Source organism: Microcaecilia unicolor, chromosome 4 (genome assembly GCF_901765095.1).
Source record: "Microcaecilia unicolor chromosome 4, aMicUni1.1, whole genome shotgun sequence".
In the NCBI taxonomy this organism is placed as follows: domain Eukaryota; kingdom Metazoa; phylum Chordata; class Amphibia; order Gymnophiona; family Siphonopidae; genus Microcaecilia; species Microcaecilia unicolor.
The window spans coordinates 274,527,797-274,552,810 of NC_044034.1; the positions used below are offsets into that span (position 1 = coordinate 274,527,797).

The 25,014-nt window shown below is 42.0% G+C and overlaps 1 protein-coding gene across 2 annotated transcripts in view; it reads right to left on the reverse strand.

Annotated features, from left to right (window-relative positions):
- MOSPD2 (motile sperm domain containing 2) overlaps positions 1-25,014 on the reverse strand; it is a 162,534-nt gene that overhangs the window by 120,555 nt on the left and 16,965 nt on the right. For both annotated transcript variants that reach the window (XM_030201571.1, XM_030201572.1), the window contains exons 4-8: positions 20,585-20,671; positions 17,298-17,452; positions 13,896-13,956; positions 11,232-11,270; positions 7,299-7,423 (exon numbers count right to left, since the gene is read on the reverse strand). In XM_030201571.1, the coding sequence (XP_030057431.1) occupies positions 7,299-7,423; positions 11,232-11,270; positions 13,896-13,956; positions 17,298-17,452; positions 20,585-20,671 (467 nt within the window). The remainder of the gene's footprint in view (positions 1-7,298; positions 7,424-11,231; positions 11,271-13,895; positions 13,957-17,297; positions 17,453-20,584; positions 20,672-25,014) is intronic.

Genomic DNA, 25,014 nt, shown 5'->3' on the forward strand with positions numbered 1-25,014 from the left:
TAACAACTGAACAGATCCAAAAGAGTGACTGCAGAACCAAAAGAGTGACTGCATCCCTGAGGTAAGTCGTGACTTTCTCAACTCTACCTAATAATTGTCTTCCCCCATGAACTTGAGCAAACCATTTTAAATTCACCTAGGCTAAATGTCTTAAATTGTGGAATAAAGATGCTGGAGGATATGGTTAATTGTACAATAAGTGAAAACTTGCTTTCTTCATTTTGTTTTAAATGGGTGGTTAGGGTTTTATTGGTGTCTACCAATCCTGGTACTATTTGGAATAGTAAATAACCATTCCCTTTTTATCTGTTTCACCCTCACTAATGATTTTATAGAACTTCCATCATACCCCCCCAGTTGTTGTCAACAAGCTGAAGAACCCTTACCTGTTTAATCCCTATTCATGGGGTAGCCACTGCACCCCCTTCATCATTTTCCTAGTTTCCCTAGATTTTTTTTTCCAGATGAGAAAACCAAGAACTGTACACAATACTCAAGGTGCAGACACACCAAGGATTGATACAAACACATTATAATATTCTGTTTTAGTCTCCACTCTTAATATTCTATTTGCCTTTTAATCGCTGCCGCTCACTGAACTGAGGATTTCAGCATATTGTCCAAAATGTCTCAAAGTACCTTAACCTGAAGGATGGTCTCCTAACCTGGAACCCTATGTAGTAAGGATTATTTTCCCTGTTTGCATACTTTCCATTTGTCTGTGTTAAATTTAATCAGCCATTTAGATGTTGAGTTCCTCAGCCTGGCAAAGTCCATCTACAGTTCCTTGTATTCAACTTGTGTTAACTATTTTTGTGTCAGCTGCAAATCTGATCACTTCATGCATCGTTCCCCTCCAGATCATAGATGCAAATGCTGAATAATACCAGTCCCACTAAGATCCTTGGGGCACATTATTCATCTTTAATCACTGGGAAAACTGACTTTTTAGCCAAATTCTGTTTCCAATCTTTTAACAAATTATAACTTTTTAAATTTCCCGAGTCTCCTTGAAGGACTTTGCAAAATGCTATCGGAAAATCAATTGATATTACAGTTAATGCAAGTAAGTTTTCACTAGCTTTATAGTCATTCATGCAAACCTTTTTCTTTTTATTGTTAGAAAAGTAGGGTTTAATGTATATTTCCTAGAAATATGTCAACTACACAGCTTCATGGCCAAAGGGACAAGCTGAGTCAATCCTGGTTTTACCAACTGCAAGAAAACAGATGCAGTACTGATTTTCTCAGTAAGTTCCATAAGAAAAGTGGGACTATTATATTGGGTTTGGGATATCTGGTTATTTTGAAGGACTAAACTTACTCAAAAGAATGGATGTTTTGAAAGACTAAAAACTTACTCGAAAGAATGCCAAGAAAAACATATTTGGACATGCATATACTTTACTGAGCTTAGCATCAATTCTAATTCCTTATATAAAGCATTTAGTATCCAAATTAAGAAATTATACCATAGGCGTTATTGTCACGTTTTCCAAAGCAGGAACTAGGATCGTGAGGCCTTGGGCCACTGCCAAGGAGCGGCAGTGGCAGGCAAAACCACTCCACACAGGGATAAGACAGAACTCTGACAGGGACGGCTAGACTTCACCTGCACCTGGCCACCTTTCCCCAGGAGTTGAGCCCCTGGGTGCAGGTGGCCGGCAGGACTTGCCAGACAGGGCCGGAACTGGATACCAGCAGGATACACACAGGGACTAGAATACACAGGGAGGCTAGGCAGAATACTAGACTAGGACTCTCAGACAGACAAGAGACAGAACTGAAAGCTGCAAGCAGCCACTGAAACAGGGAACAACCACAGATAGACAAGAGACAGAACTGAAAGCTGCAAGCAGCCACTGAAACAGGGAACAAACACTGACAGGAGACAGAACTGAAAGCTGCCAGGCAGCCACTGAACAAGAAACACAGGCAACCAAGAACTAGACAAAGACATACAAACAAGAAACAAGACTGGGAAACAAGCAATACAGAACAAGAAGCTACACAAAGACTAAACTAGAATCAGGCAAGAATTACAGACTATAAACTGGACTAGGCAGAAGTGCACAAGCACCCCAACATACCAGGGCCTTAGGCGATGCAAAGGCAAAGCAGAGAGTTTCCAAATGGCTAATAAGCCCAGCAGCAGATGAGATTTAGCTGCAGCAATCACCAGGCAGCTACGGGTGCTGTGCAGGCTCAAACAAGACAAGCAAGTCTGGCAGGCCGGAAGATCCGGACTGAAGTCTGGAACGGGAAACAGCACACAGACAATCCAATGCTGCCACCAGGTCTGGCCACCAGCAGGCAAGAGGAACACAAACCAAAACACAGGCAGAAAGCATACTGAAGCACAGAGAGGCTTAACACACACAGCTGCCGTATAGTGGAGTAATCAGAGCCATGCTGGAAGCATCCAGCACACAGAGAGACAGACAGAACTAACTCAGGAAGAACAGACAGCAGCCAGCTTAGAAGCTGACCGCTGGAAATAAGGTGAGCCTGAGAGGGGTCACGACCACAATCGTGACAGTTATAGTGGTATTAGATAATACATTGGAATGAGGGTTTTCTATGTCCAGGTCAATCTTTCTCTTATCTCTTCTGCTCTGGATACTCTCGCTCCTCTCATTCCCCGTTCTGTAAAACGTACCAAACCCCAACCTTGGCTGACCTCTAGAATCCGCTACCTACGTTCCTGTGCCCGCTCTGCCGAACGCCTTTGGCTGAAATCCCGTGCCCATGCTGACTTCATACATTTCAAATTCTTGCTGACCTCCTTCCAGTCTGCTCTTTTACTTGTCAAACAGGACTATTACATCCAGTTGACTAATTCTCTTGGCTCAAACCCTCGTCGTCTCTTTGCCACACTGAACTCTCTCCTCAAAGTGCCTTCACCTCCAACCCCCCCCCCCCCCCCCTCCTTCACTTTCCCGCCAGATTCTGGCTGAGTTCTTTCATAATAAGGTTCACAAGATTAAACTTGAATTCTCAACCAGGTCACCTCCACCTCTCCTTCCCTTAGTCCATTCTCTTAACCCTCCAACCCGCCTCCTTTTCTTCCTTTTCTGAAATCACTGAAGAGAAAACTACACATCTTCTTTCCTCCTCAAAACTATCTGTTCCTCTGATCCTATTCCCACCCATCTACTTAACACTATCTCTCCTACTGTCATCCCGTTTATCTGTCATATCCTCAATCTTTCACTGTCCACTGCGACTGTTCCTAATGCCTTCAAACATGCCATAGTCACACCACTCCTTAAAAAACCTTCATTGGACCCTACCTGTCCTTCCAACTATCGCCCCATCTCCCTCCTCCCTTTCCTATCCAAGATACTTGAACGTGCTGTTCACCGCCATTGCCTTGACTTTCTTTCATCTCAAGCTATTCTTGATCCACTTCAATCTGGCTTTCGCCCCCTTCATTCAACTGAAACAACGCTTGCTAAAGTCTCCAATGATCTGTTCCTAGCCAAATCCAAAGGTCTCTAGTCTATCCTCATCCTTCTCGATCTATCTGCTGCTTTTGACACTGTTGATCACAGCCTGCTCCTTGATACGCTGTCCTCACTTGGATTTCAGGGCTCTGTTCTTTCCTGGTTTTCTTCTTATCTCTCCCAGCGTACCTTTAGTGTATACTCTAGTGGATCCTCTTCTACTTCTATCCCACTGTCAGTTGGTGTACCTCAGGGATCTGTCTTGGGACCTCTTCTCTTCTCCATCTATACTTCTTCCCTTGGTACTCTGATCTCATCCCATGGTTTTCAGTATCATCTTTACGCTGATGACTCCCAGATCTACCTCTTCACACCAGAAATCTCAGCTGAAACCCAGGCCAAAGTATCAGCCTGACTGTCTGACATTGCTGCCTGGATGTCTCAGCACCATCTGAAACTAAACATGACCAAGACTGAGCTTCTTATCTTTCCCCCTAAACCAACCTCTCCTCCTCCCCCATTCTCTATTTCTGTGGATAACACTCTCATCCTTCCTGTCTCATCAGCTCGTAAACTTGGGGTCATCTTCGACTCCTCCCTCTCCTTCTACTACTACTACTACTACTACTCAGCACATATTCAACAGACTGCTAAAACCTGTCATTTCTTTCTCTATAATATCAGCAAAATTCACCCTTTCCTTTCTGAGCACACTACCAGAACCCTCATCCAAGCTCTTATCACCTCTCGCTTAGACTATTGCAACTTGCTTCTCACAGGGCTCCCACTTAGCCATCTCTCTCCTCTTCAATCTGTTCAAAATTCTGCTGCATGACTAATATTCCGCCAGGGTCGTTATGCTCATATTAGCCCTCTCCTCAAGTCACTTCACTGGCTTCCTATCCGTTTCCGCATCCAGTTCAAACTCCTCCTATTGACCTATAAGTGCATTTACTCTGCAGCTCCTCAGTACCTCTCCACTCTAATCTCTCCCTACATTCCTCCCCGGGAACTCCGTTCACTGGGTAAATCTCTCTTATCTGCACCCTTCTCCTCCACCGCTAACTCCAGACTCCGTTCCTTTTATCTTGATGCACCATATGCCTGGAATAGACTTCCTGAGCCGGTACGTCAAGCTCCATCTCTGGCCGTCTTCAAATCTAAGCTAAAAGCCCACCTTTTTGATGCTGCTTTTAACTCCTAACCCTTATTCACTTGTTCAGAACCCTTATTTTATCATCCTCACCTTAATATTCCCTTATCTCGTTTGTCTGTCCTAATTAGATTGTAAGCTCTGTCGAGCAGGGACTGTCTCTTCATGTTCAAGTGTACAGCGCCACGTATGTCTAGTAGCGCTATAGAAATGATAAGTAGTAGTAGTAATATATGGAGATTTAACATCACGCTACTTGAGGGTAATTGTTTTATACTGACATGCAACTACATCTTCACTTAAACAAACATTTCAGGATGAGAAGGAATGATATCCCGAAAAATTCAAAATCAACAACCACCGAGCCTAGGAAATAGAGAGTAGTAATAGCTGGTGAACCCATTCCCAGAGTTGTGGCGGCATCCATCTGCTGGAAAGACACATCTGCTGGATGCCAAGATCTGAAACATTACAGAGATTGCCAATACTGTGTGTTTCTGGGAGGGAAGGTGACACAGACATGTATTTATTATTATTTTTAAAAGTCTGTGTCTGATAAATATTACTTTATGTACTGTTTCATATATCGTATTGTACACCGCACCTTGATATAGTCAGTGAAAGGCGCTATAACAAATAAATAAATTGTAGGTAGTGTTCTCAATTCACCCAGTCAAAAAGAAAGGCCAAGGGCAGACAAGCTCATATTCTAGAGACAAATGCATTTATTAGAGATTCTGAGTTCTTTCCCACATCCTCTGAGTGTTGAGAGCAGAGCCAGCCCAAGGGTATTTGATGTTCTAAATGAAACTTCAGCCATGCGTCTCTCCACAGAGGTAGCTCAAGGCCTTATACTACCCCCTCCTCACAGTTCAGCAGTTCCTTGCTTTCCTCCTGCCTAGGGAGGTTGGCTGAAGGATGCTGGGGAGGGAAGAGATGAGTGCTGAAGAATGAGCCGAGAGAATGTGGATATGAGAGAGAACAAAAGGGCTGAAAGGCTACAGTGAAAAAGGAGACTGAACAAGAAAAACGGGGAGGCTGAGTGATCAAGTAGACTAGATGGGTGAGGCTAAAGGAGACAGGAAAGAACAGGAGGGAAAAGAATAGGGCACAGGAGAAAGAGCTAGGCATGAACACAGAAATAAGAAAAAGAGGTCACAATATGGCAGAGATGAGAAGATTTGGGGGAAATCACTGGAAGAAAACAAAGCAGAGAGAGCACAGGAGCCAATAGGAGTATGATGCAAACAGAAGAAACTGGAAGAAGTAATGGGAGAAACTGGAGAAGGAAGAAGAGAGGCAGAAAGAGTTAAGGGAAAAAAAATACTGTTAAAGGAAATTATAGACCAGTGAGCCTGAAGTCAGTGCTGGGCAAAATGGTAGAGACTATTATAAAGAACAAAATTAAAGAGCATATTCAAAAGCACGGATTGAGACAAAGCCAACATGGATTTAGTGAAGGGAAATCTTGCCTCTGCAATCTATTACATTTCTTTGAAGGGGTGAACAAACATGGATAAAGGTGAGCTGGTCGATATTTGGGCTCATTTTCGAAAGAGAAGGACGCCCATCTTTCGACATAAATCAGAAGATGGGCGTCCTTCTCACAGGGTCGTCCAAATCGGTATAATCGAAAGACGATTTTGGACATCCCCAACTGCTTTCCGTCGTGGGGATGGCCAAAGTTCAAGGGGGCGAATCAGAGGTATAGCAAAGGCGGGACTTGGGCGTGCCTAACACTAGGACATCCTCGACCCATAAATCGAAAGAAACAAAGACGTCCCTGACGAACACTTGTACAACTTTACCTGGTCGTATTTTTCTTACGACCAAGGCACAAAGGTTGCACGAACTGACCAGATGACCACCGAAGAGAATCGGGGATCACCTCCCCTTACTCCCCCAGTGGTCACTAACCCCCTCCCACCCTCAAAAAAACATCTTTACAAATACTAATTGCCAGCCTCTATGCCAGCCTCAGATGTCATACTCAGATCCATCACAGCAGTATGCAGGTACCTAGAGCAGTTTTAGTGGGTGCAGTGCACTTCAGGCAGGCAGACCCAGGCCCATAACCCCCCCCCCCCCCTCACCTGTTACATTTGTGGAGGAAACAGCGAGCCCTCCAAAACCCACCAGAAACCCACTGTACCCACATCTAGGTGCCCCCCTTCACCCCTAAGGTCTATGTTAATGGTGTACAGTTATGGGTAGTGGGTTATGGGGGGGGGGGGGTTGGGGGGCTCAGCAGACAATGTAAGGGAGCAATTTATGAAGTCCACTGCAGTGCCCCCTAGGGTGCCCGGTTGGTGTCCTGGCATGTCAGGGGGACCACTGCACTACAAATGCTGGCTCCTCCCACGACCAAATAGCTTGCATTTGGTCGTTTCTGAGATGCACGTCTTTGTTTCCATTATCGCCAAAAATCAGAAACGACCAAGTCTAGGGACGACCATCTCTAAGGCCAACCAAATTTCAGGATTTGGGCGTCCCTGACCTTATTATCGAAATGAAAGATGGACGTCCATCTTGTTTCGAAAATACAGATTTCCCTGCCCCTGGATGGGGACGTTTTGCGAGGACGTCCTCATCAAAACTTGGACATCCCTTTCGATTATGCCCCTCATTGTGGCCCAAATTTATGCACAAATATAGTGCTCAAATTCCTTCAAGTTATTTGCATGGTTAATCATACTTACAGATCCTCCCATATGTGTTGGTAAGTATTCTGCACTGATGTAGTCCTGCACATCATTCCTGTTGGTAAACTTTAGCATATTTACTGCTTCTGGACCAAGCCAACTCTTCACAATTTTAAATGCAGCTAGACAAAACAATTTAGCAAATTTTGGTGACCAGGCACATGGACTCTGAGGGCAAGATATCTGCTAGATCAGGCTCATGATAGTGTATTAAAACTTTACCAGCAAAAACAGGAAAAATAGGAGACCGCAACAAATCTCAGTAAACAAAAAAATCTCCCAATCAAATATAAAGAAAGTGTCCATATTTATTAAATACTCATCCACAAAATTGTAGACAAAAAATGAAGTATACAGCATTTCTTCCATATCTCTTCAACATTATTAAATTCAGAATCAGTTTTTAAAGTGCCTGTGATGTAGACAAATTTATCAGCGTCAACAGAAAATATCTGCTGTAAAAAAAAAAAAAAACGAGACCCGTTTCACCGTAAAACACATGGCTTCATCAGGGTCTTAAGCTGTACAGGCAGTTGCTGTGTATGTGGCGAAGACAAACTTACATCCAGGCCTGGCCGAGTGTATGCCAAACACTACCAAGTGCTTTTTCCATTTGAATTTCTTTTTACTACATTAAAAACAAAAAAAAGGGACCATCTCTGGGAAAAGGTGACTAAAGTCGCCAGAAACAAAAAATGAGGTTTTAATGAATTCTGTTAGAGCAAGCAATTTGTAATACAACCATCCCAGCCCCATCTTTTTTTGTGAAAAGATGCAAAAAAAAAAGTTACTGAAGTTCAAAATGCGCCTTTTGCAGACTGCTTATGAACCAATGACATGAAAAAGCAGCAATTTTCAACATTTGCTACTTTAGTCACATTTTCCCAGAAACATCCAAACAAGAAACTAAGAATCTCTACTGCATGATAACCTTCTTTATAATAAAATCAAAAATAAACTGAGGAATTTTAACATTACATTTTGCATGAACATCCATGGATTTGGGGGTTATGAGGCCACATACACATGCAATCTGGGAAGCATGTTCACTGGCTTGTTTGGTTTGGATCTAGAGCCGGGGTTCTCACCCAGTCCCTTGGGACATACCAAGAGGCATATTTTCAAAGCACTTAGACTTACAAAGTTCCATAGTAAGCTATGGAACTTTGTAAGTCTAAGTGCTTTGAAAATGAGCCCCTTAGTCTCTCTGGTTTTCAAGATATTCACAATGAATATAGATGAAAAATTTGCATGCACTACTTCTATTGTATGCAAACTTCTCTCAAGCATCTTCATTATGGATATTTTGAAAACCTGAGTGGATGGGTGTCCCAAGGACTGTGTTGAGAACCCCTGCTGTAAAATACAGAATAGTTTCCTCTAAATTTTAGTAAGAAATGAAATGATTATATAGTTCTTAATATAAAATTTACATTAAAAAAAGATGGGAAAAGATACAGCATATGAAAGAACTTAATAAACCAGAAGCCATAACTGAAACAGACTTAGGGCCTTGTTTACAAAGGCGAACTAACACGCTTTAGCACGTGCTAAAAATTAGCACACATTGTGTAGATGCCCACAATATTCCTATGGGCGCCCACACATCGTGTGCTAATTTTAAGCACACACTAAAGAACTGGTACATAAGTACTAGTTGTTTAGCGTGCACTTAAAATTAGTAATATAGTAAATGACATCTGACATCTGGGAGGGTGAGTCATTGGGCTGCAATGGACCCTTTATTAACTTGATGGGTTTGGTGAAGAACTGGAGTGGGGATTTTAATAGATGTTAGCCTACCAATGGCCTTAAGGATGTAGGTAATTTTTTGAGTCATATGTTCGCAAGATTTGCATACAAGACAGCCCATTAATATTAAAATGCATTACTGTAAGTCAATGGAATACGTTTCATTCATATTTTTCTCAATAGGGTGATTTTTTTTTCTTTTGCTTTAATGGCAAAGCAAGCCCTGTGTTAAAGCTGTTTACATTAACACATTTCCAAAGTCATTTAATGCTCATTAGTACGTTGACACACTTCAGTAAATAATCAGTGAAGAAGGCAATGCTATCGTGTCAGGAATGCATCCAAAAATGTGTTCAAACTCCCCTTTTTAAACACCACATCCCTACTTGATGTTATTTTTCTAGCAGAAAAAGGCATCAGTATTCACATATAGGACCATTCTTATGGGATGGTTTAACTACTGAGGGACCTGCCCCACAACAGCCACAGTATTGCATACGTGAATTAGCGCTACAGAAAATGTTAAGACGACACCCTAGACCAGTGGTTCCCAAACCTGGTCCTGGAGGCACCCCAGCCAGTCAGGTCTTTAGGATATCCACAATGAATATTCATGAGAAAAATTTGCATGCACTGCTTCACTGCATGCAAATCTTTTTCATCCTGAAAACCTGACTGGTTGGGGTACCTCCAGGACCAGGTTTGGGAACCACTGCCCTAGATGAACTTTTAGCTCTGCACTCCTCCAGAAGTGGCTCAAGGATCTCCCCCCCCCCCCCCCCCCCCCAATGGCAGCCAACATCTCATCTTCCCTATCCCCAGCCAGCAACTTCTAATTTCCTCCTCTTCCTTCCATGCTTGAAGGCCTGCCCCATGCCTCCCCTACCACTTAATGTGTCAGCTCTAAGGTTAAAGAGTGTGTGTTGTACAGGCCTTGAAAGTACAGGCCTGTGAAGCTGTGTCCTACCCATTTGATAAAAAGTACTTGGAGGACCTGTGCAGTGTTCACTCTTCTTTAAACTCTGCAGCTGACATGGGAGGACACAGGGAGGCAACAGCAGCAGGGGAAAGGATTTTGTGAATGCTGGGTCCCACCTCCCCCCCCCCCCCCCCCCCCAAAAAAAAAAGAACGCCTCAAGACCTTTTTATTTGGAAAAGCTTACGCTCAAGTCCCGCCTGGCATCTCTTACTTCTGAACTGTCTCGGCGTCATATTGAGCACCACTACTCTTTCTCTTTTTCCCTTCTTTGCTTTTACCCTTTTCTTTCTTACGCTTCTAAGAAATTGATTTGTTTGTTTGCTGACTTGATGTATGTTTTTACAGACTGTTGTGAGCCACATTGAGCCTGCCCGTGGGTGGGAAATTGTGGGATATAAATAAATAAATAAATTCTGCCATCCCAGGAAGATGCCTAGTCCACAATCCATGAAAAGGCTCCACTGCAAATATTACACCAGTTTTTAACTCACACCGCCTGCTGGAAAAGAGGACAAGCCAGAATCTTAGAAACCCGTACACACAAACTATATGCTCACATATTACTTTACCTTGCACATAAGCAAAAACTGGATAATGCCTTAACTACAGAATAAATTACCAGTACAAAACAGGACCCAAGCACAATACGCGTATCAAATTCTAGGTACTGAAATTCAACAGAAGAAAAAGATCTAAATAGCAGCATTACTAACAACCGTTTCACAGGAAAGCTTTGTTTTGCACCCATTTGGCTGAATTGAAAAAAAAAACTAAACTGAGGAGATTGCTGTGTATGGGAAGGGCTGCACTTGCCCTGAAAGCAGTTTGATTCAGGCACACTTGTGTGCCTTATCAATCCTGCTGTGATTTAGGGTTATGGTTTTGAAAATGGCATAGATTGTACTTACTTTGTTTCTTACATGTTGTTTCAGGCACATACTGTAGAGGCGACTAATAATATAAATAAATGAAATAACTGCTATGGGTGAGCAATAGAGATAGAGTATGGGAGGAAGTGCATTTGTTTCTCCAATGTTATACTGCAAGCAGAGTCCAACTTCTTGGGGTTTCCACTTCCATTTTTGTCTACACATTTCTGCTTTATTCTGTAGTTAAGACTCTATCTGTATTTTGTATAAGTGAGAATTCAATGTAAATATTTTTAAAAACTACAATTCAAGATTAAATATTTTACTTACCATTCATTATCCATGGCATTTCAAAGATTACAATTTTAGCTGCAATAAAATAAACAATCCATATTAACATAGATATAAGACCAGTTATACATTTCTACTTTTAACAAAATTATCATCAGAATTAGCTCTTTGACAGTATATTTACTGTTCTTTCATTCACTAAAAAGATAATTCTTTCCTAACCCAAATGTTTTGTCAATTGGCAAATGTTATCAAAAATTCACATTTCACGTAGGGGAGAATAATAAAGCTACCTGCACTGGTGCAACTCTATGGATACTTCTTTCCGCAAAGTTTGTACCAAATCAAAGCATAACTATACTGGTAGTTTTGCTTTGATTACTATACTCTTAAAGATTATTTGCTTCCTCTGTAGATAGTTTGGCTCATGTTCCATCCCCTCCCAGGATTCGAAGGTAATTTTACCAGCATTGAAGGTAGACAACAAATCAAAGCTCCAATTTCTGTGGATTAAACACTGCTTTAGCCAGAGAAATACCTTTGATAATTGTCCTTTTTGATCCCTGATGGGATTCTCAGCCAATCTAAAACTATAACATTAAGAGTAATTAAAGCTGCTAAAATACTCAGACCCTTTGAAACGTATGCCAGATATTAAATTATGTATTACACAGGCACAAAACGTATCCAGATTTTTAAAATACAAATTTATTTTGGGAGAGGAGAGAGAGCCTGCCTTGTGGAAGACCTTTACATAGGCTGTTAGTTCCAACTACTGGCCACAGGGGCGGACTACCAGGCTGACCTATGGGCGGTCTCAAATGTGCTCCTGCTAACATCAAAATCCAGCTGCTACAAAATCTTAGTTTGTGAGCCAACTAGGGACAGAGAAAGTACCTGCATATAATATATGTAAACCACTTTGGCTGTATATCAAATGCATTATATCAAAACTATAACCTTTCACCCCTTACATGTATACACGTGCTGGTATTCTATAACTTATGAGTGCAATTTGCACATAACTTCAGGGATTAGAGGCTGAAAATTGCAACTATATGAATAGTTTTGGGATGCAACCCCTGCTCTGGACCAACACCTCCCATCCAATACACAGATAGCAGCAGAGTAGTTAAACAGTCCAGAATTATCAAAGTTCAAGTTTATTTAGATCTTGCTATACCTCTCATGAGTAACCTTTATGAGAAGTTTACAATTTAATAAAGCATAAAAGGATGGAAATGAAATACAAATGTTGACAGTAAAGGGATTTCTCAAAGAAAGTGAGAAGATTAAAATATTAAAGAGAAAAAAATTGAAATTTGATAAATGATAGGCTATAAGTTCACTGGATGCCTCTAAATGTATAAATCTTTTTGAAAATTGACCTATTTAAGCAAAACATCTCTTCTCTACAACTAATAAAGCAATATTTTTTTGTTTTATGGCTCATCTAGGGAATCTGTAAAATCAGAATCACACAGTTTATCCTCTCTAGCTGCCAAAAACTTTCAGTGACCTTCATTTTCTGTTTTTACCAGAAACATTTAAAGAGAAAGTTCTGGTACTGATATTGACGACAAGACTGTTTGCTATTTTGCATTAATATTTAAACCACTGACTGTCATTATTTAGCAAACTAGTAAAACAGGCCCGTTTCTGACACAAATGAAACGGGCGCTAGGAAGGTTGTCCTCGGAGTGTGTATGTTTTAGAGAATGTGTGTGAGACTGACTGTGTGAGAGAGAGAGAGTGAATGTGCGAGTGTGTGTGTGAGACTGGGTGCGAGTGTGTCTGTGAGAGAGAGAGAGTGTGTGTATGAGAATGAGAGTGTGTGCCATGGGCCCCCCTCCCTCCCTCCGAGTTCCAGGGTCATCCCCCTCCCTCCGAGTTCCAGGGTCGTCACCCCTCCCTCCTTCCGAGTTCCAGGGTCGTCCCCCCTCCCAGGGTTGTCCCTCTTTCCGAGTTTCAGGTTCGTCCCCCCCCCCTCCCTCCAATGTCTCCCCCCCACCCTCCGGGTTCCAGGGTCACCCCCTCCCTCCGAGTTGCAGGGTTGGCCCCCACTCCCTCCCTCCCTCCGAGTTGCAGGGTCGCCCCCCTCCCTTCCTCCAAGTTCCAGGGTTGCCCCCTCTTCTCTCCCTCCGAGTTCCAGGGTCACTCCTCCCTCCCTCCGAGTTCCAGGGTCGCCCCTCCCTCCCTCCGAGTTCCAGGGTCGCCCCTCCCTCCGAGTTTCAGGTTCCCCCTCCCTCCCTCCCAGTTCTATGGTCGTCGTCCCGCCCTTCCTCCCTCCCTTCCAGTTCCAGCCGCTCCATATTTTAAAAATCATCTGAGACGAAAGCAGCATTAAAAGGCGTTCAGCCTTGGCCCTTCTCTCTGTGTTAGCTCTGGTCCCGCTCTCATTGCGGAAAGAGGTAATGAGGGCGGGACCAGAGCTAACAGAGAGAGAAGGGCTGAGCCTGCACGCCTGGTGGCGGCGAGCTGGGGGGGGGGGGGGGCGTGGCCTCGTGTGTGACGTTCAGAAGATGGAGCCTTACAGCACAGCGCACGAATGCCTCAGCCACGGAGTCAGCTTCAAAACGTTGGAGGTATGTTTTATTAGATAGGATGATATAATGTCCTGCTGATGACATGACTATATTTTTACATAATCTTTATGAAATCTTAAAGAAAAAAAATTGACATTAACATGTCTGTATTACTTACAAAGATATTTGGGATAATAGACTTTAAAACAGTTGATGACAAATCGAACAAAATCCATGTCCTAAAATCAAATTAAAAGTCAACTGTTGATATTATGATCTCTTCAGCATACAGTTTGGATTCATTATTAGTATATTTTACAGAAATAAAGTTAGTTTAAAACAGCGATACATAATTACTGTCATTTAGTGAGCCAGTTCCATGATGACCAAAGAAGTCTAAAGAACATTAATATTACTTTTCACAAAGTTTTAAAAAGGTGAGTTTTGATTAGAACCCTCCAGGCTCTTTACCCAGCTAAATATGTATGGGTAAAGCTAATTGCATAAATGTAACCAGGTTAAAAAGACATCAAATCAGGGCATTCCTAGGGTGGGTTTCTAAAATTAGACAAATAGAATTATATTCACAGATTTAGGAAAGCAGTTCATTTTCAAAAAAGAAAAAGTCTCTTTTGTTTTTGAAAATACAGTTTCTAACAAGGTTTTGTGCTTTGAACGTTTTGTTTTTTTGGTCCATTAAAAAAAAAAAAAAAATTCAAGAAAAATGTAGAAAATCAAGCCGTTGGGATGTAGGAGGAGCCAGCATTTTTAGTAGACCTGGTCTTCCAGACATCCCAGGAGATAAATGGAGCACCCTAGGGGGCTCTGTGGTGAATTTGAAAAACATGCTCCCAGGTACACATCTCACCGTTGCTCCCTTATCTTGTCTGTTGAGCACCCCAAAACCCACTGCCCACCACTATAATAGCCCTTATGAGTGAAGGGGGCACCTACAATGTGGGTACAGTGTAAAATAAAATCATAAATAGAATATTAATACAATAAATCTGATATACCATTGAACAAATCTATCCTATACACTTTTGGCATCTTTTTTAAGACATGTCCTTCTTCATGTGATTACCTGTTTTATGTGCCCCCCCCCCCCCCCACTAGTTTTTTTAAGTAACCCCTGTTGGTTCATAGGACTTGGTTCGCATAATTAAATTTATTATGCTGATTCCTCATTTTCTATATAGGATAGATTTGTTCAATGGTATATCAGATTTATTGTATTAATACTCTATTTATGATTTTATTTTACAATATTATTTTATGTACAGGATGGATTTATTTATTCATACATTTGTTCTAGATATCTCTGTTAGCAGTTTATGCGCTGTTATTCATCTAACAAGGCATTTTTGCATCAAATACCACTAGGTATGTTTCTCATTTATTGCAATTTTTCTTGTTTTATATACATAATCACATCTATTTTATTTATTCTATTTTTTCATCATTTCTATGTGAATATTTTTATAATGGCTTATATACACATTTTGATATATTTTAATATATTTCTGCTCAAGGGTATATGTTTTTAAGTTTAAGTGTCTGTGTATATATATTTTTGGCATATTGTCCTTTTTATGTATATTTTATATTTTATAGACCCCTGACGCAGGCCTCACTGCCGATACACGTCACGTGTTGTGTTGTTTTTGCAGATTTAAATAAAGACCTTGTTCAGGAAGACACTCATTGTGAGAGGACTCTTTTTGGATCCACTGTTTGTTCGTTTGTCTTTGGTTCTCCTGTGGAGAGATCACCTTCTGTGGGTGTTTATTCCTGTGACAAAACAGTGGGGTTTTAAGCCTGTAAAACTGTATTATTTCTTGAGGTGTATTTCTCTAGTTTGGCCAGCAGGTGGTGCATGTTTAGTTAACACATATAGAGGCATATTTTCAAAGCACTTAGCCTTCCAAAGTTCCATAGAAACCTATGGAACTTTGGAAGGCTAAGTGCTTTGAAAATATGCCTCATAGCCAGGGAGAAAAGAGAGAGATCTCTTTGCTGAGGCCCTATAAACAGTTATATTTGATAACCTGTGAGCAGCGATATGCTCCTGATCTCCTCAGGCACTATTCAGGTAATGACTAAATGTATAGATAGTTTTATAATTGATCCATATTCAGTTATTTGTTACTGTTTGATGATTGCACCTTTTTCTGTTCATTGTTCTAATTTTTCATGACAATAAACATTTTTAGTTTATTGCCTTTGCTTGTTTGGACTGATAAAAGAATCCTGGTGGTTTGTGTGTTGGGTCTGTGGGCACTTTCTAGGAATTGTGGGACCAATGGGAGTGTGGTCTCAGTAACCTAAAAATTACTGGGAAATAATTTGACAGTGGGAGATTGCCCAGAGGCGGTTGGGACCCAGGACCCAGTTGGTGGGAGGAGGGTGCAAGTGTAGAGCAGAAGTAGCAGGTACAGGCAGACCTGAGCTGTGCAGGGGATAGACCCTCTAAGTGGCCACGGGGTAACTCCAGGTGGGTGGCTAGGCGTTTCGTGACAAACATTTTAATTTCTCTTCAAATTTGATGCAGTCATGTTCACTGTAATTCAAAGAAGATATACTGTACAATAGGAGCTGTACTGCATTCATTAATATCATCACACTTTGTTACAGATACTTCTCTAGTAGACATAGCAACTGAAGCAAAAAAAAAGTTAAAATTTTTTTAAGCTTTTAGAACTGAATAAGAATAATTATCAAAAAGATCATTGACCCACATTATCCTCAAAGTTTACCCTGTTATTTTTGTGTCAAATCAGTTTTATTTTCCTAGCAGCTTGTTAGTGAAAACACAATTTTTTCTGGCTCTATTTCCCTTTATGTTTCTATACCCCCCACCCCCACCCCCAAGACGAGCTCTGTAGCTGCACTGGGAAAGAGGGAAGGAGGGCATTTGCATACAGGACTGCACCCCTAGAAATTGGCCCAGGAACTCAGCTGCGAGCACACCAGACCATGGACTGCAGCCTAGGGAGTCAGGCCCAGAAAAAGACCTGCTACCACCATCCCAACCTACATCACCTGTAGGATACAGAGAAATACTGAATGTTCCAGACTGCACAGCTGTTATACCTGTAATATCATGAGAAGACTTCAGTTTCTCTACCTCCACTTGCTGGTAGAGGGGGGGGGAACTATTTGTTTGGATTTATCTAAGAAGATCAAAGAAACTGTGTTCTGTATCATCATTGTTATAAACCTAACTCAATATGTAACATAGCTGCATATATGTATTCAATTCATTGGACAAAGCCAGATTAGCCAACTTTTCGTTTTTGTTCAAAGTTTAATATGCAGACAGTATAATGCTATATAAAATAATTGAGTAGGCCTTTATATTCATTTATCTTTCATGAAAATATCTAAAAGAAAGAAATATTTCCTTTATTCACTTTTCCCTTCTTTAACAGAGTTTCCATAGCAATCCTTGGTCACCTGAGGCTTATACAGTCGAATTATAGTCATTTTACCAACAATAATTGCAAAGAACTTGTGACCACCCTCACATGATTCTAGCCCAACAGCTAAAGAAAAAACAATCATAAAAAAGAATGCTTACTATATTACTGAATCCAGTTTCAGCCATGTCAAACACAACTGTTAAAAGCTTTCCAGGTTCTCTCTTGGCATATCGCTCCAACCAAAATGCTGTGCACTTCTTTTTTTCCAATTGAGTTTTGGAATCTTTTATATGAAGTTTTACTTTGAACCAGACTAAAAGCAAGAATAGAAATAGAGACAATTACATTCAAAGTCTAAGAAGACCGCAATACATATTTACAAACAACCTATCCTCAGCAGCAAAAAGGGGCTTAATTCTTTTTAATTCCCATTCTCCTAGAAATAGCACCTCAAAACTAAATAAATGGAAATAAGACCAAAGACAATATTCAAAGTAGTCTGATAAAACACTTTTAATGAATAACCTACAATCAATTAGTGCCTGCCCTCCTCCCCCTCCTCCAACATTATACCAACTTGTATTACATTTTAATTAATCTGAAACGGGGGAAGATGACTTTGCAGTGTATTTATGGTACCTTGGAACATATATGACGAAGAAAAAATATAAAGAACAATACAATAATTATTACTAAGTTATAAATGTGAAAACTGAGAACACAGCGATAAAGCAATTTGCATAGGAGCCTCTCTACTATAGCACAGTAAGAATTTGCAGTTACAGCATTAACTTTTGGGGGCATTCCAACATTTTGCCATTTAGTTAATACAGTGAAATTTCTTTACTGTCTGTTAGCAATGGTAGACAACATGATCAGTCAGCTACACCTATTTGGGGGGCATTAACCGTACAGCTTTATTTGCTACATTTACTTCTGCTAATTTCACACTGCCCATTCCAGATCTCATTCCACATTACCTGTTAATGTAGAAATTACCACAAGTTAACTGCTAAAGTGTTGCATTAAATTATAGTGCATATTAACTGCAGTGTTAACAGATAGCAAATGAGTAAATAAGCCCCTTATGGTCACAAGAGACCCTGTGGTTGAGGAAAGCCTAGTTTACATCTAAAATGTCTTGTGAAATGCAGGTTGTTGCTGTAACTTCTAGATTATATATCGCCTCCTTACAACATAACTACAACTAAAGCTAAACACACAAATCCACACTTAGCACTTCTGCTCAAGATTTATACAAAAACACTATACATTATGAGGAGATAAATGTTATATCTTTATAAAATGGATTGTTTGCCATGCCATAGCTACATACACTTTCCAAAACCTCTGTAAAAAGAAAAAAAAAAATCCTTTATATGCAAATGAAGCCCGTTCATGGACATTAGAAACAGCACTAACAGTTTCTTATGAAACCACGCTAGCGGTTCCCGCGTAGCAATGCTGATGAAGCCAATTCAAAGTGACTGGGCCTTTCTTAGCATTACCGCACCGGGGAACGCTAGCACAGCTTGACAAAAGAGGCCCTAAATGAGAATGGCATCAACAGGAGGATCTACTATATGGTCTGTTTCCCCTGTTCAGGGCAAACAGCACTAAGCATCAATAAGTACATACTTATCAACAGAACTTACATCCATCTGGATAAAAAAAGGCAATGCTTTGGCAACACTAAATTAAATCAGTCATTTAAAATAAAAGTCTATTCCCTTTATTAATTAAATTACACTGGCATCCCGTCAAAGAAAAAATCACCGTCAAATTATGTACTTTTATCATTCAAATACTAAATGGCACAGCTCCAGACTATATGGTTAAAATTAAAATATTACTTTAGTTATGGTTTTTTTGTAGGTTCAGAATTACATCTTTATTAACTTCAACATGCATTTTTTTTCTACACCAAAATGGGGTCAAAATTAAAATATTAGTTATGTTTTTTTTGAAGGTTCAGCTGGGATGCCTCCACGACCAGTTTTGGGAACCACTAAATTAGATTGTAGAGTAAAAAAAATAGATTAAATGTAAACAAGCTTTCTGAATTAAATATGTTTTCGAACATTTTTGAAACAAAAGAATAAAAGGTTCAGCTCAATAGGCATAGGTCAGTGGTTTCCAAAACTGGTCCTGGAGGCACCCCAGCCAATCAGGTTTTCAGGATATCCACAATGAATATTCATGAGAGAGATTTGTATGCAGTGGAGGCAGTGCATGCAGAAACCATATTCCAAATATATGCAGCTCTATAAGAAAAAGACATTTCTAAAGCCTTAATAATATGAATGGCTTTAAAAGAAGGAAAGTGACATATGATTTTGTATTTGTCGATAAGCCATAACTGTAGGGCCGCCGATAGACTGAGCCGGGCCTGGAGCAAGGCCGCCCCCGGGGCCCCACCACCGCCACTCTGAGGCCGCCGCACCCCCCCAATCGCCACTGAGGCCGCCCGCCCTCGGCTCCGACCGTCCACCGCCGGGCCCCCTGCATTCAAATCAGCAGCACCGCGGCCTCACCTCCCTGTGAAAGCGGCAGATCGCCTCCCTTCGGGCCTTCCCTCCCTGTGTCCAGCCCTTGCGGAAACAGAAGTTACATCAGATGAGGGTGGGACACAGGGAGGGAAGGCCCGAAGGGAGGCGATCTGCCGCTTTCACAGGGAGGCGAGGCCGTGGCGCTGCCGATTTAAATGCAGGGGGCCCGGTGGCGGACGGTCGTCGGAGTCAAGGGCAGGCAGGTGAAACTGGGGACTGCGGAGCCAGACCCCCCCCCGCCCCCCTTGAAGGCCCAGGCCCAGGGAATTTTGCCCCCCCCTTTCGGCGGCCCTGTATAACTCCCTTAGGAAAGTGCATCAAAATAAAAACTCCTCTGGAATTAACCTGCAGAAAAACTTGAAGACAAAGCAGGCTGTTTAAAAGTTTATCCTTGCCTGCAGTGGAAGTCAATGAAGCTCCTTAAGAAGGAGAGTAACATGATCAAACTTAGGGCCCTGTTTACTAAGCAGCATTGTAGGCGTGTTAATGTTTTTAACGCGCGTTAACCATGTATGTGCCTACATGTTTAACACACGTGCTAAGTGTAGGCGCGCTAAAAACACTAACGCAGCTTAGTAAACAGGGCCCTTAGCTCTTTGAAAAATCAGAAAAGCCGCCCCATATTTGGAACCATCTGTAGTTTCTTTAGGACTCCCTCAGCCACACACCTCCGTAAAGAGAACTGCAGTAATCACGCTGTGATAAAATTATAGATTGAACTAAGAGGGTAAAATGTTCATGACTGAAAAGACAGCAAACAGATCTTAACTGTCTGAGCTTACAATTTCTTCTCCTCCCTTTGTTAGACTAGTCTGTTCAAGTAGGTGCTATTAACACTGTGTGTGACACATACGATACACTGCATAAAAGTAGAAAAGAAATCTCTCATATCTTACATAGTTTGTTGCCCTCCTTGTCATATCCATGTAGAAATACAGCACCAACTTCAAAAAAACACTTGGGAAAGTTAGTCTCATTCAGATCTGAAATGAAAGGCATAATCATTTTAGTGATTTAATTTTAGTTTCTTCTTTAAAGATTAGAAAACTACTCCAGCCAAAGCCAAAGACACAGCATAGGTTGTTGCAGCATTATTTTTCTTTTTAAATCATACAGGCTGAACCCTAAATTGGTTGACCCTAGAGGGTAACACAGTGCTGAGGAAAAAAACCAGATAATGCATTGCAAATGCATCATAAACTGCTCTTCAAAATAATAATTGATGGAGCAGATTTTGTTTAAAACTTGAAAAATCTTCTTGTGGTGGTTGATACATGGAAGAGAAATATATACAGTGGGGGAAATAAGTATTTGATCCCTTGCTGATTTTGTAAGTTTGCCCACTGACAAAGACATGAGCAGCCCATAATTGAAGGGTAGGTTATTGGTAACAGTGAGAGATAGCACATCACAAATTAAATCCGGAAAATCACATTGTGGAAAGTATATGAATTTATTTGCATTCTGCAGAGGGAAATAAGTATTTAATCCCTCTGGCAAACAAGACCTAATACTTGGTGGCAAAACCCTTGTTGGCAAGCACAGCGGTCAGACGTCTTCTGTAGTTGATGATGAGGTTTGCACACATGTCAGGAGGAATTTTGGTCCACTCCTCTTTGCAGATCATCTCTAAATCATTAAGAGTTCTGGGCTGTCGCTTGGCAACTCGCAGCTTCAGCTCCCTCCATAAGTTTTCAATGGGATTAAGGTCTGGTGACTGGCTAGGCCACTCCATGACCCTAATGTGCTTCTTCCTGAGCCACTCCTTTGTTGCCTTGGCTGTATGTTTTGGGTCATTGTCGTGCTGGAAGACCCAGCCACGACCCATTTTTAAGGCCCTGGCGGAGGGAAGGAGGTTGTCACTCAGAATTGTACGGTACATGGCCCCATCCATTCTCCCATTGATGCGGTGAAGTAGTCCTGTGCCCTTAGCAGAGAAACACCCCCAAAACATAACATTTCCACCTCCATGCTTGACAGTGGGGACAGTGTTCTTTGGGTCATAGGCAGCATTTCTCTTCCTCCAAACACGGCGAGTTGAGTTCATGCCAAAGAGCTCAATTTTTGTCTCATCTGACCACAGCACCTTCTCCCAATCACTCTCGGCATCATCCAGGTGTTCACTGGCAAACTTCAGACGGGCCGTCACATGTGCCTTCCGGAGCAGGGGGACCTTGCGGGCACTGCAGGATTGCAATCCGTTATGTCGTAATGTGTTACCAATGGTTTTCGTGGTGACAGTGGTCCCAGCTGCCTTGAGATCATTGACAAGTTCCCCCCTTGTAGTTGTAGGCTGATTTCTAACCTTCCTCATGATCAAGGATACCCCACGAGGTGAGATTTTGCGTGGAGCCCCAGATCTTTGTCGATTGACAGTCATTTTGTACTTCTTCCATTTTCTTACTATGGCACCAACAGTTGTCTCCTTCTCGCCCAGCGTCTTACTGATGGTTTTGTAGCCCATTCCAGCCTTGTGCAGGTGTATGATCTTGTCCCTGACATCCTTAGACAGCTCCTTGCTCTTGGCCATTTTGTAGAGGTTAGAGTCTGACTGATTCACTGAGTCTGTGGACAGGTGTCTTTCATACAGGTGACCATTGCCGACAGCTGTCTGTCATGCAGGTAACGAGTTGATTTGGAGCATCTACCTGGTCTGTAGGGGCCAGATCTCTTACTGGTTGGTGGGGGATCAAATACTTATTTCCCTCTGCAGAATGCAAATAAATTCATATACTTTCCACAATGTGATTTTCCGGATTTAATTTGTGATGTGCTATCTCTCACTGTTACCAATAACCTACCCTTCAATTATGGGCTGCTCATGTCTTTGTCAGTGGGCAAACTTACAAAATCAGCAAGGGATCAAATACTTATTTCCCCCACTGTATCAGTCACATTTTGTACTGACTTGAAATAAAAAATAATTTATGTTTTTTATGTTGTAAAACTGATTGATATACACTGCAAAACTGAAATTTGCAAACTTCATAGAATGGTTAATATATGTAACAACATAAAAACAAAACATAACCATCAAGAATGACAAAGTACTTTAAATGTTTATAATGTGTAGTTAAGCTTGGGCTTCCAATATTTAAATCCTTAATTTTTAAATATTCAGATTACTTCTGGAAAAAGAAATCCTAAGTTTAAAACTTAAGCCTCTTTCTGTCACAATCCTGCTTATTTTCAAAGGAGAAGGGCGCCCATCTTCTGACACAAATCGGGAGATTGGCATCCTTCTCCTAAGGTCGCTCAAATCAGCATAGTCGAAAGACGATTTTGGGTGTCCTCAACTGCTTTCCGTCACGGGAACGACCAAAGTTCAAGGGGGCATTCAGCAGTGTACCAAAAGCAGGAGGGGGAGCGTGGTTAACAGATGGGCGTCCTCCGCCGATAATGGAAAAAAGAAGGGCATCCCTGACGAGCACTATTTAATCACCAGATTATGTTGACGCATCTAGAGCTCTATGATATTACAGACACATTATCTTGGTTCATGTCTTACTTTACCAACCAGTATCAGCAGGTCCTTTTCCCCAACTCCCTTTCAGCCCTGATACCACTGAAGGCTGAAGTACTTCAGGGATCTCTTTCCTCAGACTTATTGTTCAATCTTTATTTGATGGCAACTTGTCAGGTATTTTGCAAGCTCAACATTTAATATTGTTTATGCTGATGACATCAAGTTTTTCTTTTCTTTTTATTCATCTTTCTCCCTGGCCATTGAAAATCTCAAAACACAGTCTACAGACAGTGGTAGACTGGACGTCATCTAAACAGGTTAGTCTGGATCTCAGAGACTGAGATTATGATAGTCTTCTGTTCCCCTCTACTGGATCTTCAATTCTCATCTGAATTTCAATGATACATTTCCATTTCTCAAGAAGTATGTATTTTGGGAGTGAATCTAGATTCTGCCTAACGATGAAAACTCAAATCGGAGCAGTTGTCAAGTCAACCTTTTTTTCAAGCTTTGCCTTCTTATTGGACATAAACCCAAGTTATCTTCTGAAGATTGTAAAACAGTTCTTCAAGTTTGATTTTGTCTAGATTTGACTAATGCAACTCTTTACTGTATAGTTAGGATTGCCACAGAGTTTGAGAGCTCTGCAGTTGGTTCAAAATGCGGATGCTTGTTTAATAACTTTAAATCCATTACCTGTGTGGGGTTTTTTTTGGACGAAGTTTAAAGTGTTGATGCTCATTTATAAAGCTTCATGCCATAATGCACCTATTTGTCCATTCTCCTGAAGATTTACAGACCTAACAAAAACCTTGCATTCAGAAGGCACAAAATGTCTGACCATTCCATCACTTCCTAAAACTCATTCTGCAAAAACACATTTTTGTGCCTTTCCATATGTCGCGTCCCTCACCTGTGCGACATTCTTCACGGCGGATCCGCTCCCCAGCTCCGCCCCCATAGCGGGATGCATCAGCCATGCAGGCTGGGCCGACGCTCCCAGTTCCTGTGCCTCGTGGTCAGCAGCCATAGCGGCACCGATGTGCCGCTACTGTGTCCTGGAACGCCGGCCATGTTGGCAGCACCGGCGTTCCAAGGGGGATCTTCTTCTGGGCGCGAAGCCCAGGAACCTTGGCCCTGCCTTGCTTTCCCTGGATTGGCTGTCGCACCTGACGCCGCCTCCTTCCTTTGGTTAGCCAATCCGGGGTTTCCTGTTGGCTGCTACACCTCCTGACCTTCCTGCCCTCTGCCAGCTGTTCCCTGTCTCCCTGATGGTGGGGGCTATTTAGGAGCAGCTCTCCCTGCACACTTCGCTTCGGCTTCTACTCTGGTAGATTGTCTTAAGCTCCTGTGTGGTTCTACTGCTCATCTTCTGACCTGACCTCTGCTGACACCTGGCTCCGCTCTGCTTGCCGCCTGCCTTAACCACTGCCTGACTCTGACTACTCTCTGCCTGCCGCCTGACCTGACCTCAGCTTGGAACCCGACTACTCTCTGCCTGCCGCCTGACCTCAGCTTGGAACCAGACTACTCTCTGCCTGCCGCCTAACCTGACCTCAGCTTGGAACCTGACCACTCTCTGCCTGTTGCCTGACCTGGCCTCTGCTGGGAACCGGAGTACTCCCTGCTTGCTGCCAGCCGCGATCTCAGCCCATCTCCTGTCCAGTTCGTTGCTTGCTGCATGTTCCAGATCCCAACTGCGCCCGGGTACTGCCGGCCGCCCGCACCTGGGGGCTCAACCCCCGGGGAATGGCGGTTGTCTCAGGTAAAGCTTTGGGAATTGTTCGGCCGCCAGCTAAGCACGGGCTCTTCGCCAGTGCTTCACATGGCTCAAGGACTCACTACCCTAACACCATAGCA